We start from the raw sequence: 20,595 nt of genomic DNA on the forward strand, positions 1-20,595 counted from the left end.
GCATTTGACAGCTTTAAAGGTTTACAATGCAAGATCACAGTAGAGAACATACCGGTTACGAACAAGTCTTAATGGCTAGGCTATACATTCACGTTATATTACGTCAACACCGGGATTTCAACATAAATGGGTCGTTATTATGCATGGATGAATGCGTGTCATTAGTATTTTGCACTGCTCATTGCTCAGCAGATCTGCAGTTTCCTGCACAAAATGTCAGAAAATCCAAAGCGTGCTTCAAATTTTTCGATTTATCTAAATTATAATCCTCATGGCATTTTTTTTGCAAGAAAGATGAGCCAAACCATAAATGCAAATAAATGGTACTCTTCAGCTGTGGATGATACACTTTTCAATAATTGAGGTTAAAAATAATTTAACAATTTTATTCTAGGCTAAAAAGACCTTTAAGTGCACAATAAACAAAAAAAAAATTAAAAAAAAAAAACACATATTTGAACACATGCACTCTGTTGCAACTGGGCCAAAACACAAGATCACTAAGGACATGTATTATCAGTTTTACAGAAGAGCTAGCATATTGACCTGTTGCTAAAATGGTTTTGGGCAAAGTGCACATTGTTAACAATACAAATATGAAGCTGTAAATGAATATCCAAGACAACACATTTTAGTCACAGAACTTTTATTTTTTTCAAAAGGGAGAAAAATCCACATTTTGGGGTAAGGAGTTGTGAAGAGGGAGGCCAGGTAAGGGGGGGAGAGAGGGCAAGTGGGACGAGGTGATAAGCAGGAGCCATTAGATACAGCTGCTGGAAGGTTATATTGAACGGTCACAAGCCAATAAGCTTTTTCTACAGCGCTGGCAAGAGATTTGACAAACATCTGCTTTAGTGAGGAAGTCCAGAAAAGCATATTTAAAAGAAAAAAATATATATATATAGCAGGCGTCATACAGAGTTTCTCTCAGATTTTTCTAAGTTTTGGCCAGCAGCAATAGTCTTGAAGTAAGAAACCAACTTTGGGATTAAAAAGTGGATAAATCATGGCACCCAAACAGCTTGAGAAGGGAAGAGGGGGTGGTGTTAGGGAAATAAAATGTAAATCAACTGGAAGGAGGCAGTAGAAGAGCAGCTATCTTGTGAGATGAAGCTGGGATCACATGGATAGGAGCTCAGGACACATCTGAAACACAAAATCATCATTGTAAAAGAAGCCGTCGTTTTTAACTGAGGAAAAAAACAAAAAACAAAGATGAAGAGAACTTACAACTAGCAGGCCGAGCTCCGTATCTTCGCATTATCTGGTCTTGTGTGAATTTTACAAAAGATTCATATTGTTCTGAAAAGAGAAGAGGATGGTGGTGAGGGTGCCATTGTTCATTAAGCTGAGAACCTGAAAACCAATTCACAATCACATTTTCAGAACTTTTTATAAAGACTGTCCACAATGAAGCAGCAGTGAGACTGCTGAACCAAACCAATCAGACTACTTCTGCTACAATCAGCTGATTTCAGGAGGAACAGAGCAGTCTGTAACTTTTGAGTAGTGCAGATATGAAGATTACTTTCAGCTTTATTGAATGGAAGGACAAGAACATGACAGTAAAGCACAAACTGACCAAGGCTACAAACAGCCGCTAACACGACATCAGCATTTTCCCAGAACCTGCGTAGCTAACACAAAGCTAGCAGCCAAGAACCATGAGTAATTAAAAGAGTGAGTGCTGACCCCAGACAAGCAGCCAGGGGGCAACAAAATCAGAGGTGAGCAGTCAGAGTTAAAGCGTTGTAGCCTCCATTTCTACTCATGCCCACTTCAACAGCGGAGTCACTGCGGCTCCATTATTCTGTGTTCTCATCAGGGCAGGGATGTGTGTGAGTGTGTGGGACTGCAGCCTCAGGTTTATATTGTTAACTAGTAATTATGTGACATTGCACTCCAGACCATGTTACAGAGTGATGCAAAAATAATGTCGAGCAGCTTAACAAATTACTGTCTACATGGAGTAAAGTAGTACTGTAAGGCTTTACTTGCTGAGCAACAAACACTGATTTTAATAAAGCCTAATGTGATATGTGGTAGTTGGTCTCATTTCCTGCATACTACGACCCCACGCTGGAATGTGGCAGTTTAGAAACCCTCCATCATCATCATCATCATCATCTTACAGCAGGCACACACTGAGCAAATACAGATTTGCTTTTGTTGCTAAACAACATTTTATCCTCTTTAATGTCTTTGTTCCCTCCAGCTGTTACAAAATATTCACCCATGTCTGTTTACAGCCTCAGCATTTAATAACACATTTAAAGTCTGAGAAAGTCACACACTGCAAACACTCTGAATCATAAAATAAGAGACTCATGGGAAATGTTGGTGACACTTCGACTGTACATCACTGCTAGAATATAATAGGTGCTCTTCATATTTAAGTCCTGTGGTTTAAAGTTTACAATAATTGAAAAAAGAAAAAAAAAGGGGGGGGGGGGGGGGGTGTTACCTGCAAGTTTTGTATTAAGGATCTGTTCGTACTCCTCCCGGATCTTCTCCTCATGGTCTTTAAGCAGGCGCTCACACAGGTAGCTCACCTGCCTCAGTGTAAACGAAGGTTGGTCCTTCCTTGAGGCACCTGGGGGGGCAAATCATATCAGCATTAAAAAGGCTGAATCATATCTTTGGTGCAGTACCAAGTCCCTGAGACAGAAACATCCTCTCTCCCCTAATAGCTGCTTGGCCGGCTGCAGATTTACAGCTTGGTGTCCTCTCTCCCCTCAGACCAGCAGGGTCATGCAGCACTAACGCTGCCTCTTTCTGAGCCTCCCCAGCGTCTCTGCCAGGCTGAAACTGGAGCCAGCTTTAGCTCAGTGATTCATTACTGAGTGGTCTTTGAGGTCTGCTGTGAGCCAGAAAGACTAAAATGTTTGTAAATCACAGTGGAGGATGGCAGAGCGAGGATGAAGGTTAAAACAGTGGCCTCGCAGACAGAAAGAGGCCATGTTAGTAATAGGGTTTAATCCCGGGATCCGGGATTCCCGGGAAATGCGATCAGAACCATTTCCCGTTTCCCGGGAAACGTTAGACGGGAAACCGGGAAAAAAGTCGCGCGCGTCGATTTGACTTTCAGAAAGAAAAGAAAGCTTCAGAATGTTAAATTTAAGGAAATATTGAGAGAAGGGTTCGTTTAATGCGAAAAGCATTACTCTTCATTTCAGGCACGTTCAGCCTCCGTTTAAGGCTTCAGCCTTCATCTCAAGCGTTTTAATAGAGGTATTACACAGTTGTGGTTTTTTCCTCTTTAATTTGTTGAAATCGTAGGCAATGTGTTTACCCTAAGGTATTTTGTATTATATAATTTTATATTATTATATATTGTTATATTGCATTATATAGCCTATAAAATACGCCTGCCCTGAACAATAAAGAAATATCTGTTTAACTTCGAGTGTTTCTTTTCCTCGTTTGCAGCCGCTTACTAACAATCATGAATTAGGATACGGGCCTAATGTGTGAAGAAATTATCATGAAATAGATTGCTTTAACATATTTCGCTTTTAAAATGGAGTTGAGTAAAATGTATATTTTTTAGGCTATAAGGATTGGCCAGTTTTTCAAAAGACGATTCACAGCGAACCTACTTTAACCCTCAGACACGGTGTTATAAATTTGCTGTTGCCAGAATGGCAATGACCAAGTCGTAGTGCATTACTCAAGGCCCTGTGTTATGCCATATTATAGTGTAGTACGGTAGTTAACTTTTCAATGACTATTACAGCGTTCCACTGGTGGAGATACAGTGTAACAGATGTCGCCACGACAGCGTGGCTGAGCCATTATCAATGCTGTGGAGATGAACCGTATTGTTTTGCACCAGCAGTTGTAAAATATCTTGGTATAATTCCATGTACAATGGAGGAATATTCGAATTATATTTGTTAAGGGAGTGTTGAGGAACGATACAACACCGCATAGCTCGAGCACTCGAATGTCGAGATGTAGGTTTTATTGCGTTAATCAAGCCAACGTTGCCCCCTACTGGGCATAACAGGACATAGCTGGAAAGCTACCTCTACAATATCACAATAGGTTAAGGCCGACACAGGCTACAGAAGGCCTAATTAAAATAAAAAAATAAATAAACTTTTTCCCGGGATTCCCGGGAAATGGCTCGTCATTTCCCGGGATTTGATTCATGTCATTTTCGGGAAAAATATTAAACCCTAGTTAGTAACAGTGCAGTCATTGTGATATACGAGGTCGTCCTGCACAGAAACACAACACAGAAAACCAAAGGCCTGGGGCTTGGATTACACACAGTCACTAGGGAAAATTGTGCTTTATGCATCAAACTATTAATTTAAGTAGTATAACATTTACATGGGCTGTCGTTTTGAAAGTGGGGGGTGTGTGAATCTTCAACAAATTCTATTAAAACTTGTGCTCTAAGCTGAATCTAACCCTGGAAATATACCAGGCACCGCTGCGTCACGTTCAGGCTGATGCGACTCAGAGCTCAGCAATGCTTGTAATTTCCATCAGACACGATGCCTCAAGTTCACATAAAATAGCACTGAGGCTATTATAAGCCACATCAAGCTGCACAGAATAGACGAGGAGGGCAGTAAGTCAGATGGTTTCAAGAATCTGACCAACAAGCTTTCACATGATGTGACAAATATGTACCAGGTGTGTTCCCAGGGTCAGACTTTTACTTGAACATCTGGATTCATTAACTGGTTCATAAAGATTAATTCAGCGTTATTTTCCATTTAGAGCTCCATCTGAAACACATCCATTACATTCAACAGTACGCAGAGAATCTTACTATAATACAGCAAATCTGTTTGCCCATGAACTTATCCTTCACAGGTATATCTGAGGACACAAGATTTGCTGTTTTTATTTAAAAAAAAAAATTGGGTATGACACGTTGTCTGGCAACCACATAAAGGACTAAAAACTCCAGACCAAAAATACTGTAGCATGGGCATGTATTAGATAAATATATAAATAAAGCCCTCTTTAAGGTCTTCCAGCAAATAAGAGTGACTTCAAAAGATTGATCAACAGCAACAGGTTGTATCTGGCACAGAAGTTGTGTTATGCCAATGGGCAATGATGTCAGAGATTGACAATGGTCAAAATAAGCTGCGGTAGCTCACCAGTCCAGGTGATTTTTATCCAGTTCCCCCAACCATACATTAAATTAGTATCACAGAGATTCATAATAAATTAAATCTGCCTCGCTATAGTTTCATGTTGCACATCCACATGTAGCCAACACTTGCAACACAGATGTATCTTAGCAATGCATGGGCACACGCATACAAGTTCATGCCTGTATTTCAGTATGCTTTGCAGTTCAATTGTGAGTGTGGAGTGGCAACACAGATCAATATTTGCCATCAAATGGAAGAAAACAGAAGGAGGATATTTGACTGCTGGATGGAATTTTAAAAATCAGAGTGTAATGCAACTGCATTTGCAGAGATGCTTGTTTATCTGTTGAAAAAAAAATTATATGGCAAGCTAGTCCATTTTGCCAAAATTTCATTGCAGCAACTCAGTAATTTGTATGACTCCCCACGTGCTTGTATGCATGCCAAACAACGTTGGGGCATGCTCCTAATGACACGACAGAAGGTGTCCTGGGAGATCTCCTCTCAGATCTGGACCAGAGCATCACTAAACTCCTGGACAGTCTGAGGTGCAACCCAGTGGTGTCAGCTGAACCAAAATGTAATGTCCCAGAGGTGTTCTATTGGGTTTAGGTCAGGCAAGTGTGGGGGGGGGTCAGTCAGAGTTATCAATTCCTTGATCCTCCACGAACTGCCTGCATGCTGTCACATAAGGCCAGGTATTGTTGTGCACCAGGAGGAACCCAAGACCCAGGGTCTAACAGTGGGTCCAAGGATTTCATCACGATACTTAATGGCTGTCAGGGTGCCATTGCCTAGCCTGTAAAGGCTGGCTGTAGGAGTCTGCCTGTCCCTCTATGGACATGCCTCCCCCAGACCATCACTGACCCAACACCAAACTGGTCATGCTGAATTAAATTACAGGCAGCATAATGTTCTTCACAGCTTCTCCAGACCTTATTAAGTCTGCCACATGTGCTCAGGGTGACGCTGCTCTCATCTGTGTAAAGTACAGGGTGACAGTCTTTGGCAAATGCCAATTGGGCTCCATGCTACTAGAAAGTGGGCACAGGGCCCGCTAGAGGACGTCAGGCTTTCAGGCCACCCTCATGAAGTCTGTTTCTGATTGTTTGGTAAGAGAGATTCACACTGGCGGCCTGCTGGAGGTCATTTTGTAGGGTTCTGGTAGTGCTCATCCCATTCCTCCAGGCACAAAAAGAGCAGATACTGGCCTTCTATGGCCCTGTCCAGCTCTCCTAGAGTAACTGCCTGTCTCCTGGAATCTCCTCCGTGCTCTTGAGACTGTGCAGGGACACACAGTAAGTCTTCTGGCAACGGCATGTATTGATGTGCCATCCTGAAGGAATTGGACTACCTGTGCAACCTCTGTAGGGTCCAGGTACGCCCTCATGCTATCAGTAGGGACATTGACCCTAGCCAAATGAAAAACAGCCAGAAAAGATGAGGAGGTGGGGAAAAAAAAAAAAAATTGTCATTGGGCCTCCACCTGTAAAACCAGATGAAACAGATCAACAACCCCCCTCTGCTACGTAACTGCCCAGATCAATATCACAGAAGTTTAATTGGCTTGATGCTATACTCCGATTTAAAAAAGTGTTCCTTTATTTATTTTGAGCAGTGTATTATGGCACTATGCCCCTAACAGAAATTAAGGCCTTACTAAATCAACACCTGACCTTACAGAATATGTTTATTAATGTGGATTATGTGGTGAAAAACATTTGCAGTTGCAAAGACAGTTCCAATTACGTTTGAAAAAGACCAAAATACACGGCACAGAAAACGGTTTATGGGTGTGCAGTACTGTAAACTGTCCTACCTGGTGGGGAGCTAGGAGCATTGAGAGAGGAACTGGGGCTGGGGGCGTCACTGGAGCTACAGGCCTCAGTCTGGTTGAAGGCCCCTTCCAGCTGCCGCCGCCTCTGGATCCTGCTGTACTCCTGACGGAGGTTCTGGAAGATCTGCTCTGAAGGGGAGGGCAAACAGGAACAGGGTCAGAAAAGTAAAAAGTGAGATAAAGGACACTCACACATGCTCCAACCACCGGGACATTTAGTAACAGAAAGTGGTCCTAGTGGTTCCCCAGAGTAAATTCACTCCGTATTGAGCCTGCCACAACTGTAACCAACATGTTCACACAGCTGAATAAGGACTGGCAGCATGACATCAAGCTACAACTGGTGTATAGGCTCAGGTTTTTGTGGAAATGGAATGCAAAGTGATTTTTGTTTTAAGAGCTGCACGATTCATGCATTTTTAGCCAACAAACACGATAGGCACAGTTACTAACTACATATATGTATAATGTTATAAATCTTGCCAAGTTACTGCTTTAGACAGTCAGTACCAGCACAGTAATGTAAGAAAAATAATCAGCTAAAATTAATTTGCTGCTTTTTTTTGGTCTTGCTTGATACTACATTTAATATTTGTGAGTTTCAGGTTGTTGGGTGAACCTTTATTCATGTCAACGTGAACTTGAGATACTGTATTTGTGTTGAAGGTTTAGAAGCTAAATTACTGACAAAATTATGCCTTGCATTCCACTAATATATAAGATAAACTGGTACAGGCTTAAAAGGTTGTACTGATGCAGATGTGTAATAGGCTGGATCGGGTGTGTAAATTTTGTTTGCTCTCAGACTGCTGGCTTACTTGTGGTTCCTAGGATACTTAAGAGTAGAATGGGAAGCAGAACCTTCAGCTTTCAGGCCCCTCTTCTGTGGATCCAGCTCCCAGCTTGGATTTGGGAGACAGAGACCCTCTCTATTTTTAAGATTAGGCTTAAAACTTTCCCTTTTGATAAAGCTTATAGTCAGGGCTGGATCAAGTGACCCTGAACCATCCCCTAGTTATGCTGCAATAGGCCTAGGCTGCTGGGGTGTTCCCATGATTATCCCATGATGAGGGTTTCTTTACACTCACCTCTTTTCACTCTGTTTATACCCCACTCTGTCTCTCTCCCCTCAGCCCCAACTGGTCGTGGCAGACCTCCCTAAGCCTGGATCAGGTTTCTTCCTGTTAAAAGGGGGTTTTTCCTTCCCACATTCACCAAGTGCTTGCTCATAGGGGGTCATTTGGACTGTTGGGTTTTTCTCTGTATTATTGTAGGTCTTTACCATACAAGATAAAGCGCCTTGAGGCAACAGTTTGTTGTGATTTGGCGCTATATAAATAAAATTGTACTGAATACCTAGGAACATATGGACTCATTCCTTTCCTCCTTAGAATGAAGCCTGTTAGTCTGCTGTCTGTTAAATCAGCTAATACTGTGGCCTGAGCCTGCTCACAGATTCATAAGGTTAACGCTAAACAATCATGAGAAAAACGTGGCAGGGGAGACCCACATGGGATCCTCAAACCGAGTTGATAAAATACAGAGCAAGGAACTTTATCTTACTCGACTTATCCAGGGAGTGAAGTCTACACACTCTGCACCTCTATCTGAGGAAAAGTGCCTTGTTTATCTGGGCTAGGGATACCATGAGAAGCCATTCTTCCATTTCAACCGGCTCATCAATAAGCTTGTTTCAACCTGTTAAGCAAAGCAGGGGATTTACTGCATTATACACAGTTGTGCACTGAACTGGTGCCCTCACAGAGATGACGCCTCCTCCTGCTGGATGCAGCCTCGCCCCTGAAGCCTCAGAGTATAAACACCACAAGATGAATTTGGCAGGCTTTTTTTTATGTTTGTTTAGCTACTACTAAACAAAGGAGCAAAGAGAACAAACCATCTACAAGTGACATAGGCTCCACAACTACACCTAACATTTAATTAGCCATAAGGGGAAAAGGGAAAAAGGATGTGGGAAAAAGTTTAGGCAAATCTCTATGTTGCTGCTGCAATTTCATATTTTAATGCCAGTAGAGATGTTTTATAATGAGCTGCAAAGTGTCAGCTCAATAAAACTAAAGAATTATGGGTATAATATCAAGATCACAATTATTTGCTTATTTACTAAACTACTCAATTGTGACTGACAATTTAAAGAAAAAGAATTGTTTCAAATTACCGTATGTTGGTTTGCTTATTATTACTGTTATTATTCAACAATCGACAGACCTAAATAATTAAGTGTGAGCTGAACCAATTACGTGAATTTAGACTTTTATGGAGGCCCAAAAGTCATCGATGTGATAAAAAAAAAGGCTATTATTTAGAAACAGAATGTGGCACATCAGTCATTTTATCTTCCATCCATCCATCCATCCATCTTCTTCCGCTTATCTGGGGCTGGGTTGCGGGGGCAGCAGCCTAAGCAGAGAAGCCCAGACCACCCTCTCCCCAGCCACCTCCACCAGCTCATCCGGAGAGACCCCAAGGTGTTCCCAGGCCAGCCGAGAGACAATCTCTCCAGCGTGTCCTGGGTCTGTCCTGGGGCCTCCTCCCGGTAGGACATGCCCGGGACACCTCACCCAACAGGTGTCCAGGAGGCATCCTATGCTACTTTTCCACCGCCGAGGTGCTGGTGCTCATGCCAGTGCTGGTGTCAATTTCAATGAACCGGTGAAACGCTTAAGAACGAGCCTGCGTTTCCACCGCGTTTCTGTGAACTGCTCCTTTACATATGAGTGTGGGCGGGTCCTCACCTGGACACGGAATCCGAAGAGCGCAAACGTGGGAGAACACGCTCCCCTTTCTTGTGCTGCGAACACATTTTACAGTCCAAACAAAACTACTGCAGCATCTGTGTGCAGCACAGATGTAAACACAGACAGCGATTACGAGCAAGACGATAAGTACGCACTTTGCGTCCTTTTATCTGTGATATGAACTGATACAAAGCAGCAAGTTCAGCCTTAGGGCCAACCTAATTCACAGCCGTGAAAAATCGCATCGCTTTTCTCATATAATACACACACCATGCAGTGAAATAACTATAGAAAACCTTATGTTGAGATGGCAGAGTCATGGCCTTCTGCCACTTTGGTCAAGCTTTCTTGGTTCGAGACCAGCTAGCTTGCGGGGCCTGAGTTGAACCCGTTTTTCAGCCGAGCACTGAGTGTGTTTGCGGTGGAAAACCTGCTGAATGGTTCAAATACTGGCACTGGCACCCCGTTGGTGGAAAAGAGGCCCTAATCAGATGCCCGAACCACCTCAACTGGCTCCTTTCGATGTGGAGGAGCAGCCGCTCTACTCTGAGCCCCTTCCAAATGGCCGCACTCCTCACCCTATCTCTAAGGGAGAAGCCAGCCACCCTTCGGAGGAAGCTCATTTCTGCAGCTTGTATTTGCGTTCTTATTCTTTTGGTCACTACCCAAAGCTCATGACCACAGGTGAGGGTAGGGATGCTCACCTCATTTTATCTTGACCATCTTATTTGTTGGAAACCAAAAGCATAACTGAAATGCATATTTGATTAATTGCACAGCCTTTATTATAGGATCTACCAAGTTTTTCCCCACTATTTTTAAATAGTATGTATGCAGGTGACCCAAGCTGTATTTTGTTTTCTATAGGGTGGGGTTGCAGATCAACACCTCCACGAACCAGTTTCTTGGGGGAAAGCCCTCCACTAGTAAAGGGAATTTAAACAAGGCTTGTGTAAATATTGGTGCGAGAAGAGAAAACCAGATTCTGAAAGTCAAATGTGTTTGTTGCTCATGTGAATGAAGGACAGTTGCAGACTTCAGTCTTGTCACACCATCAAAGTATACCAGAGAGAGAAGGGTCTTTTGTATGTACATGTACTGTATGCACACTGCTCTTGTCATCTGAATGACATGAAAACCCTCCCCTGCTGCTTGTCACTTCCAGCTCTGCCAACTACTACTAACTCAACAGCAGGCATTGCTGGGCAATAATGACCCTGCAAGCAATCAATCAGAGACTTCCAGGAAGAAACACGACAGAGAAAGCTGCAGCTAAAAGGCTTAAGCAAAGCCCAAAATGGTGAATACGACAGGAGATCAGCCAGGTGATTGGACATGGAGAGAAAACAAAGCTGACTCATTTAATTTCACTCTTTACCGGTAAAGGATTGCGGGAGAAATGGGTTTCAAATATCCCAAATGCTGGGAAATAGGTTGTGATGTAATGAGCCTTAATTATACTTTCCGCAGCCACAAGTTCACTAGGGTCTACTCAGGTTAGTGTGACATAACTTTCATCAGACAGTGAGAGCAAGGGGCCATGCAGATGCCTGCTTGGTTTTTGCAACTGTGTGGACTTGTCCACTGAGAATTTACACTGCAGTGCACCAACTACGCATGTGCTCCAAGTGATAGACTTCAAAGAAGCATAACAGGAATGACTACTCAGCTGTCAGGTCTCCAGCTGTCCGTAACAGAATATCATCAAGGCTTTACTGGTAGGGATGTTTCTGGTGACTGATTCATGAGTCATTTAATAAAGAAAAAACATCAAAACTACTAGTCTAAAAGACAGAAAACACTCAAACCATTCAGAACTGAGCACACTTCAATGAGTGAAGTTATACACGGGCCAAACTAATATTGTGTGTGTATTTTAAAAGATATATGAAACCATTAAATACATTCCTTGTTAATGTCGCTGAAATGTCTGGCACTTTGCACCATATATAATGTAAACACAAAGTCAGATTAGTTTGCAGAGTTTGGCTAGCCAGAATCTAGTTAAATGCAGTACAGATTATTATCTAGTTTGCTCACTATGCTAACAGTTAGCTAGCACTCTGTCAGTATAAACAAATGCATTTCCTCATTTTTATAGCTCTGATAAAAACACATGTATGGAGTCAGTCTCTCCTTGTGTTTCAAAAAAAACATATTTCAGTAGGCTTGACTTTTTAAATAATGCAAAAGGGTCTGGCCACAGTTTTAAAAGGGGTCTGCCAGGAGCAGTAGCAGCTATACACATGTCAAAACAGAAAAATTATACCACAATGGGAAAGGTTTCACATGACTACTGCAAGAGTTGTTCCTCATTGGGGCTCGAATAGGATCCATAATTTGTATAAAATAAACAGCATGTTAAAATGAAAATACGTTATCCAAGATGAGGCAGTTTTTTGATACTCGATACCCTGTGAAACAATATACAATACATTAAAACATGTCAAAGAAGGAAAAAAAATACTCCAAACAAGGCAGAAATCATGTATTTATTCTACACTTTGTGTCATTGTGTGTTTCTTCTTCTATTCTGCACTCACTATGAGCTGTCCTGATATAGTGACTCTGGTAAGTGAAAAAGAGGGAAAATCCACCAGCATGGTTTGGTACCAGTTAGGGCTGGGCAATATGGACCAAAAATGATATCTCAATATTTTTTAGCTGAATGGCGATATACGATATCCCGATATTGTATCTCGAAAGATACAAACAAAAAGGCACTTCTGAGTCAAAGCTACATGTCCCAAATGTCACACGGGCACTTTTATTAACATTCAGATGTAGATGTACATGAGAAATTGCTCAAAAATAAACTACTGGCATATTTAAATAATAATGCTCCTCAAATAAATTAATGCTTTTTTTCCCCCCATAACAAAAGACTCACAGCTGTGCTATTAAAATGTAAACAGTACAGGTACAGAGCAAAAATAGCAAAAGGCTGACTTATTCTTTAAAAAGACAGTTTCCAGTGAAGTAAACTTCACCAAAGTGCTTCCTCCTGTATGTAGTCCTGTACATCTAGTACTCTGTGCAAATAAAAAAACATGTAAACAGACTGAAAAAAATTCCATCCTTCAGTCAGCAGGACTCTAGCTAGCAGTACCTGGCTGAGGTGCTATCGTGCTGGCTGAGGACTTCAGCTGTTATCGTAACAGTCAGCTAGCGACGCGGCCATTAGCACTAGCATCTTATGCATAGTGGAAAAGATGAGTGCTCGGACCTTTTCTTGGGACTCGTTTGTGGCATTCTCTACAGAATACATTACTCTGCTGCTCATTTGACACTTTGAATGTGAACGATCTCCAAATAATTGAGCATTGTTTTTCTTTTTACTAACCAGCTCCTCTTCAGTAGCTTCGTGTCTGTTTACTTCTCCATGCTGTCGCTTCCTGCATGATTTACGGGTGAAGCGGTGAGGGAGAGAGGCGGGGCAGTGTGAAATTGTGCAGAGACAAATTGGGAGAAGAGAAAGGTGAACTGGTGGATCTACAAGTATGATTGCAATGCGACAGACTATATTGATATTAGGGCTGCAACTATCGATTATTTTAGTAATCGAGTATTCTATCGATTATTCCATTGATTACTTGACTAATCGGACAAGAAGTTCATCTTCATATTTTACCACCCGTACTGCAGTTTTTCGCTGTGTGAAATAAACAGCAGTGGATGGAGCAGCTACAAAGTTCTCTTTTCCTCACTTGCTGATCAGGTGGTTGATGGAAGGACCTCCAGCTGTGTCCCAGTAAAGGTTTAATGGTGGTTACGGGAGGGAAAAAAAACAAAACAAAAAAAACCTTTTGGACACTAGAAAAACTTTCGCTCCACCTGAGCTCACTGCCTCTATAACGGCTCCACCTCTTTGGACTTGCACAGCCAGACCACGTAAAACAGCTGCCTGCTGTTATCAGTGTTTTTGTTGAAAAACTGGGGGCTGCGTGAGCGTAATGTTGTAATGCTTTGTATTCACAAGCATTCTCCTAAATACGTTCCTACTGCAGGTCTATTTTTAGTCACTAATCAGGAATTAAAATATAAAAAATATTTTGACGGGGAAGGGGTCCTTCCGGTACCGAACAATCACTAGTGCTAATAGTACTGCTCGCCAGCAAACTGTGGTTATAGTGATCTGTTCTGGAAGCTGAAGTGGAGAAAAAAAAAACAACAGCTGAAAGTCTGAGAACAGCGAGCACAACGCACAAACACAGCGGAGAGCGGTGGGGGCGTGGAAAAACATGTCAGCGATGATCCACTTAGTGTTAAAGGGAATCCATCGCACCGACGGTGACCTTTTTAGAATCTGATGGGGGTTTTTTTTCTAACGCCTCATCCACACTGCAGTCCAGTAGGTGGCAGTAATGCAGCTCTAAGCTGGTTTGCCCACCGACATTAAACCCACAAGAAGAAGAAGACGACGGAGCACTTTAGTGCGGATGAAATGGAGACACCTGAGCGCTGCAGAGTTTAAACAAAGCATCAAATTTGCTTCTAAGATTTTTTTTTAATAATTGAATTGTTCGAGTTACTCGAGGAATCGTTGCAGCCCTAATCTATATAAATGATATTGTCTTATGTCGCGTATGAAAATATATCAATATTTCTTACTCGATATATCGCCCAGCCCTAGTACCAGTGTATCAATAACTGTATTGAATAAGAAACTAAGATTTATAACCATATTGGTATTTTTTTACCTACAAATACAAGCATTTATTTATGTCTACAATGCATTTAAGCCAATACAGATAGCTGGTAGAGAAGATGTCAAATACATTATATAACTCAGATAAACAGTCTACATTTAACAAATACAGGGTGTACTCCTGCATTTAAAAAAAAAAAAAAAAAAAAAAGTGCCTTAACTACATTTGGACTTTGTGTTTTTGTGCATAGTCGTACCCTCAGGCCCATTTTGAGCCAGAAAAAAAAAAACTGACACCTTTACTTGATACACTCTTGATAAGCAGTCAGCAATTTTATTTTGTAAAACTTTTTTACATCATTATCACTTAAACTATAACCTGGGAACCTTTCTAACCAAGGTATGAGCTGACAGGAGTCACACAGAAAACACATTTGTCATCTTGGGGGATTTTACCAAAGTACAAGCTCAGACTGGCAGAGGAAAACGAAACAGGTGATCCTATCCACGTTATGAAATTAATTACTTAAAGATATTTTGGCAGCATCTGAGCCCGTTTCTTGCCTTCCTGTTTCCACACAAGAAAACCTGACTAGCTGAAAAACATGTGTAGATAGAGCTGGGTGGGAGGGATGACAGTTGACCTTTCGTTAAATACAAAGCTGCTTTCGTTTAGCAAAGCACATCAGAAAGGCAAGCTTTCAGAGCTGCTCCCATGGGAGGCCTCTTTCAGGGAAGGTGAGCTTAGTATCAGGTATCTGGACTTTGTCTCTAAAGCAGACAAATCTTCATTACTTTAACTTTGCAGCTCCTGAACTCTAATTCATGTATAACACAGCCACGCTATAAACATATATAAAAAATACGCTAATCAGACTGTATCAACAGCAAGATGGGAAGAAACGTCATAACTGTTCTGCATGTTCTCAAAAGCAAAACACTGCTCAATCATTGATTCTTTGACTATTCTTCATTAATTTTTACATAAAAAAAAAAAAATAAATTCTCTCTGCTTCTAACAGCAAGCCGACTGTGATGAACACCTGAATGTGTGCTGGTGCTCTCACCAAAGATGCCCTGTCTCTCACAATATACATCATGCAGCGTCCCCAGTGTCATCGTGCAATTATGTGCCATGAAGCATATTTTTTTCTTGCAGTCCAGACAAGAGGAACCACAGAGACCCCTTTGTCTGAGGTTACATCCTGAAGAAACCTTGGTCTAGATGAACATTTTACCATAGTTTTAGAAATATTAGTATAAACTAAAGGATTTCTCACTTACTATTGATGTACACAGGGCATGTGCATGACACTAAATGAGAACCAGGGGAGAACTGAGCACGAACGGCAATTTAAAAAAAAAAAAAAAAAAAAAAAACAGGTGTCTTTGTCTGAACTTGGGAGGGAGGGGGGTCCTCCCCCTATAGTGTACTGCAATGCCATGCATTTATCTTCCATAGCATGCACACAACAATAAGACAAGTCCAGGTACGTCTGAGAGCAAGAGCAGCATGTCAGCCTCCACTGAGAATCAATACCTTAAAAAACGGTGCTACTTAAACAACCTCCAACAAAGCACAGTACCTATGGCTACAGGCTATGTAGACATGCGAGGGGGCTATACTAGCAACCGTTGATGAGGGACCCAAAAGTAAACAAATGACTCAGCTAAGCTGGAGTGTGCACGAGTTGCACTCCATTTAACAGGAAGAGCAAACAAGGGATGCAAATTACTGATGTGGTAAAGGAGGGCTTTAAGATTCTGATTAAAAACAATTCAACCCAAGACACAACATCCTAATTTTCAGTTTCAAGTTCTTTAGCTGTTAATACAGTGCAGGTTCCTGAACAGTTAGGGTTAAGCGGCATTAGTTATTGTTAAAATAAAGTGTTAAGCAGTTATTTTATACTTTAACTTAATATTTCCAGGGAAGGGTGCCATTTCAACTCACTGGCAGGCAACCATGCGCTTCATGGCTAAAATGCAGTGGCCTGGGTTCAAATCCGACCTGCGACTTTCTGCTGAGTCTTCACCTGCTCTCTCTGCCCCTCTTTCCTGTCTACTCTTTGATTACTGAACCGCTACAAGTGGTAATCACATAAAATGTTCAGTATCTTTCTCTATATCACTAAAGATATCATCACAAATTTCCTTTCAATAATGCAATATAATTTTGAGGCTGTATGACCCACTTGGGTGGTTTTCAGGGTTTTTTGTTTGTTTTAAACGCACGTTTTCAAATAGGATCTTTGTATGTTATGATTTCGGTCTTCTCTGCCATAGAAAGCTAAGCGAAAGAATCACAAACCCATTGTTCCACGTATTTTTTAAAGTATACAACAATAACAGATGACAGTCTGCAATGCTCTGTGCAGAATCAACCATGACATTCCCTTAAGGTGGTAGAGGCGGTGAAAATCATAATTTGGGGGTAGGAATGTTTCTGGCGAATAATTTCTTAGTCGACTAAACAAGGGAAAAAAAAAGTTAGAATAATCAACTAGTCTAAAACTAAGAAACAATCAGATATCAAGTTACATTTTAGGACTGTTTAATGGTCAATGTCAAAAACTGTAAACAAAGGCATTTGAAACCATTAACCACGTTCTTCAATAATAGATCGCACTTAAAATGTTGCTTAACTGTGTGGCATCGTGCATTATGATCACTGCACGTTATACTCCAAACAGACAATGAAGAAAATCAGTTGATGCTAAACATATGAAAATGCGTTACTGCAAACGATGTTTACACATCATTGAAATATGAGAAAATAACATCCGAAAAACAAATAAATTGCAACTTACAAGTGTGACGCATTATGTTGTGCATTATGAACGATGCCCGTTGTTCGACAATTCATGACATGCGTCTCAATAAAAGTTAAAATCTAAAATGATAAAACAATGCTAGCATCCATCCATTTTCTTCCGCTTATCTGGATCTGGGTCGTGGGGGGCCGCAGCCAGAGCAGTGAAGCCCAGACCTCCCTCTCCAGCTTTATGCCTGATTCAGACTTCAGCACTGGGTCTTTGTTTTAACTACAACGTAAGTGGCCGATGTTGTTGCTGGCATATATGCCTTTCCAGGTGCTTTGCATGTATTAATTACCTTTCGGTCCTGTCCTGGTGTTTTACATGCAGTTCCAGCCAACAGAAACACAAAATGCTGGGACTTTTTTCCCTCCTGGGTCCTACTTGTTGCTGTGGTCAGTTTTTTGTTTTGTTTTGTTTGTTTTTGTTTTGTTTTTTTTTAAAGAAGGTGCAAACACATTTGTCCCTCTAGTTTTATTTTTTTTTTGCTTCTTTCATACAAACTTGGGAGAAGTAGGGGGAAATCCCGGGAGGTGTGCCTCAGGTTATGTTATAAAACTTCAAAAATAGCAATATTAAACCTAATAAAAATATCAGGCCAAGATTAACAGAGTTAAGGCATTTTTCTATAACAATGTCAGGGCTTCAGCTCACCCAAAGAAAGACAACATAATGTGAGTGAAACTATATTAGGCGTTGTCTTAATATTTGTAACTGATAAGACCCAATCAGGAAGCAAATATGGGCACCTGTTCACTTGTTTCCAGAAGTTTCTAATCATTTAGACTAAGACATAATCATAAACTAAAACTGAAAGGTGCATTTCAAAGGGAGTTTTAGAGGTCATAAAATACTAAATAAAAGTGGAACCCAGCAGGCACACTGTAACCTGGAGTCATGTTGGTTTAAAGTTTTGATGAATACAACACTCACTAAGAGTCCATATTTCACTTTCATTTTTCAGATGTTATCATGTTATTAACCCTATCCACATAATTGTTCCAAGGAAAAAAAACAAAACAAAACAAAAAAAACAAAACAAACATACAACGAAACAGCAATAATGTTATAATACTCCAGTCCAATTGTGCTCCAGCCGCTTGATAACACATGTATTAATATTTAAACCTTTTGCATTTCAGAGACAAACAGCTCCACAACAGCCTCTGGGTGAATCTGATGCTTTGCCAATAAAACTCAGGCAGGTGACTGTATGACTCATAAACCCCAGTCAAACCCCACTTAAAACAAGTGGTTAAAAATATTTTTCATAGTCCTGGTAATTTTACTTTGGGGGTCAGCTCAAACCTCCTTAATAAGTGCCAATCTGTTCAATAAGAAGTAAAAACCCTGTATGACTACCACCCACCCACCCACCCACACACACACAGGGGTTGTGTTTTGGGGGGTTCAACATTTCCCAAAGAATAGGTAAAAGGAGCGTTTTCGCTGCCTCTTGATGTGTGTGCGAATACTGACAATCTAAGACTTAATTGTGTGGTTTTGTATAAGCCGGAGAGCTACTTTAATCTTGTATTTTTTTTTTTTTTTTTTTTTTGCAGGAATTAACAGATTGATTAGCCCTCACTGCGGTCATCCTGCCAAATATCACTGACTGGCACATACATTAAGGCCACTTGATGCAGTGGAGACACTCAGGCAATTATCCTGTTTGTGCTATATGTGCACCCCACACACCCATCCAACACTCACAGTGGAGCTGCATTCTCAAATCAATGGGAGAGTGAAGTACAGGCATAAAGGAAATGAACAATGCCTTCCTCCATGCCTGAGGATGAAAAGAAACGGTTGTGGTGCATAATAGTATCCCCCACCTCAATGCAAGACAATTGTGGCACTGTGGCATTGAAGCTAAGGAACATTACCCAGGCAGCTCCTAATTAATAGACTGCAATGATGTGGCTGCTGCTGTGATGCCATTTATCTACTGGAAAGCCAACAGGCAGGGGTTAAGAAAAAGAACACTCTTTTGTTCAATCCTTTCAGTCCAGTTTCAGTTAAACGAATTAAAGTTTAATGAAACACATTAAATAATTTAACGTCATAGCACAGCTGAAGATTGTCTGAGCAAAGCTTATAAAAAGGGCGTCATGTTTATTCAACTTCCCCTATCGCCAGAAACTGTTTGAATTGGCCAAGCAAACAACTCTGGACCTAATACTATTCATGAACAAAACAAAATCAGCCAATGTACGCCAGTTCAGCCAAGTATCACACAAAAACACAAAGCTGAAAAGACGCTACAAGCCCCCACTCGCAGAGTCGCTTCTACTTTGGTGGCGTATACTGATTTATTATGATCGGTAAAGTGATCTGTCCCGGTAACTCAGCTACGACATTCCCCTTCCTGACGTTAGCTGAGGCAAGCTAACGTTTAGCCTCCAACCCCCATTCAAGTAGCAAGCTATCCGTTCCATTCCATTCCACTCCACCCAAACCCCCTCCCCCATGACACCCACCCTGAAATGCAGAAAAAGACGTCAAATTTGGTCTAAATCCATACCTGGGGTGAGCCTGTGTTCGCCGCCAGTGGCCGGAGGGGACATCGAATGCGCCGGGCTGTCGACCGGGGGACGGAGGCTGCATCTTTGAGGGGACGGAGTGCTAGGAGTCCCCGGTAGTGGATTGCACCTTCTCCGCTTGGGAGACTGGGGACTGAGGAGGGCCTCAAACTCCATCGACCGCTTTAACGTAGCTCCACAAGCCATGATAGCTAAACAAAACGGAAAATAATAAGCAGGAGAAAAAACGACCCGCAAAAACTAGACTTTAACGCTCGAACGTGTGTACGTTTAACGTTCCTCGTATTTCTTCTTCGCCTTTCTTCCGCTCCACAACAACGGATTTTCTTCTCTGAGTAGTAAAGCAACTGCCGACCCTGCCTGCTGAATTTTTAAAACGTCACAAAGGCAGAGCCTACCATTACCGGAAATGGGGGGGGGGTCGTGAAATATTTACAACAAATCGTTCTGTATTTTTTCGCTCATTTGAATTGTAATCCGTATCCAGGCTTGCTTTTGTAATGTGTTATCTAATTATAACCGGCTAAGCTGTAGTTTTGTTTTTTCTTTCGCCGTGTTTACGTTGCGATTTCCGGGTATCCAACCCTATTGTTGTTGATGATTGCTTTCCCTTGAACTCAAATTCAAGGTTCACGAGACGTCTCGTCGTGGTAATCAGGTAAATTAGGTAGATTAAAACTAACACCAGTGGGATGTTTTACACTTTTAATTACCTTTGGAAGAAATCAGATTTAATATTTACTTTAAGTCTGGCAAGTAATAGTTAAGGGTTTTTTTCTACAAAAATAAATGGAAATTGTATACAATATATCATTTTCGGATGATAAATAACTTTTTATAATGGCCAGTGACCATGCATATAATTATAATAA

At 41.3% G+C, this 20,595-nt stretch overlaps 1 protein-coding gene across 1 annotated transcript; it reads right to left on the reverse strand.

Moving 5' to 3' along the window:
- Positions 1 to 629: 629 nt before the first annotated feature.
- akirin1 (akirin 1) lies at positions 630 to 20,072 on the reverse strand. The gene is made up of 5 exons (XM_030750727.1): positions 19,705 to 20,072; positions 6,940 to 7,086; positions 2,465 to 2,593; positions 1,231 to 1,302; positions 630 to 1,146 (listed from the first exon to the last, which is right to left on the reverse strand). The coding sequence occupies exons 1-5, from the start codon at positions 19,907 to 19,909 to the stop codon at positions 1,136 to 1,138; spliced, it is 564 nt and encodes a 187-aa protein (XP_030606587.1). The 5' UTR covers positions 19,910 to 20,072; the 3' UTR covers positions 630 to 1,135.
- Between the last annotated feature and the right edge of the window lie 523 nt (positions 20,073 to 20,595).

The sequence above is a fragment of the Archocentrus centrarchus genome, chromosome 16 (genome assembly GCF_007364275.1).
Source record: "Archocentrus centrarchus isolate MPI-CPG fArcCen1 chromosome 16, fArcCen1, whole genome shotgun sequence".
NCBI classification, from domain to species: domain Eukaryota; kingdom Metazoa; phylum Chordata; class Actinopteri; order Cichliformes; family Cichlidae; genus Archocentrus; species Archocentrus centrarchus.

Coding starts and splice junctions, on each gene's coding strand:
- akirin1 (XM_030750727.1), bottom strand. CDS start 19,909: ATGGCTTGTGGAGCTACGTTAAAGCGGTCGATGGAGTTTGAGGCCCTC. Junction 2,594..6,939: donor TGCTCCTAGCTCCCCACCAG/GTAGGACAGTTT, acceptor TTGCCCCCCCAG/GTGCCTCAAGGAAGGACCAA. Junction 1,303..2,464: donor CCTTAATACAAAACTTGCAG/GTAACACCCCCC, acceptor TTCTCTTTTCAG/AACAATATGAATCTTTTGTA.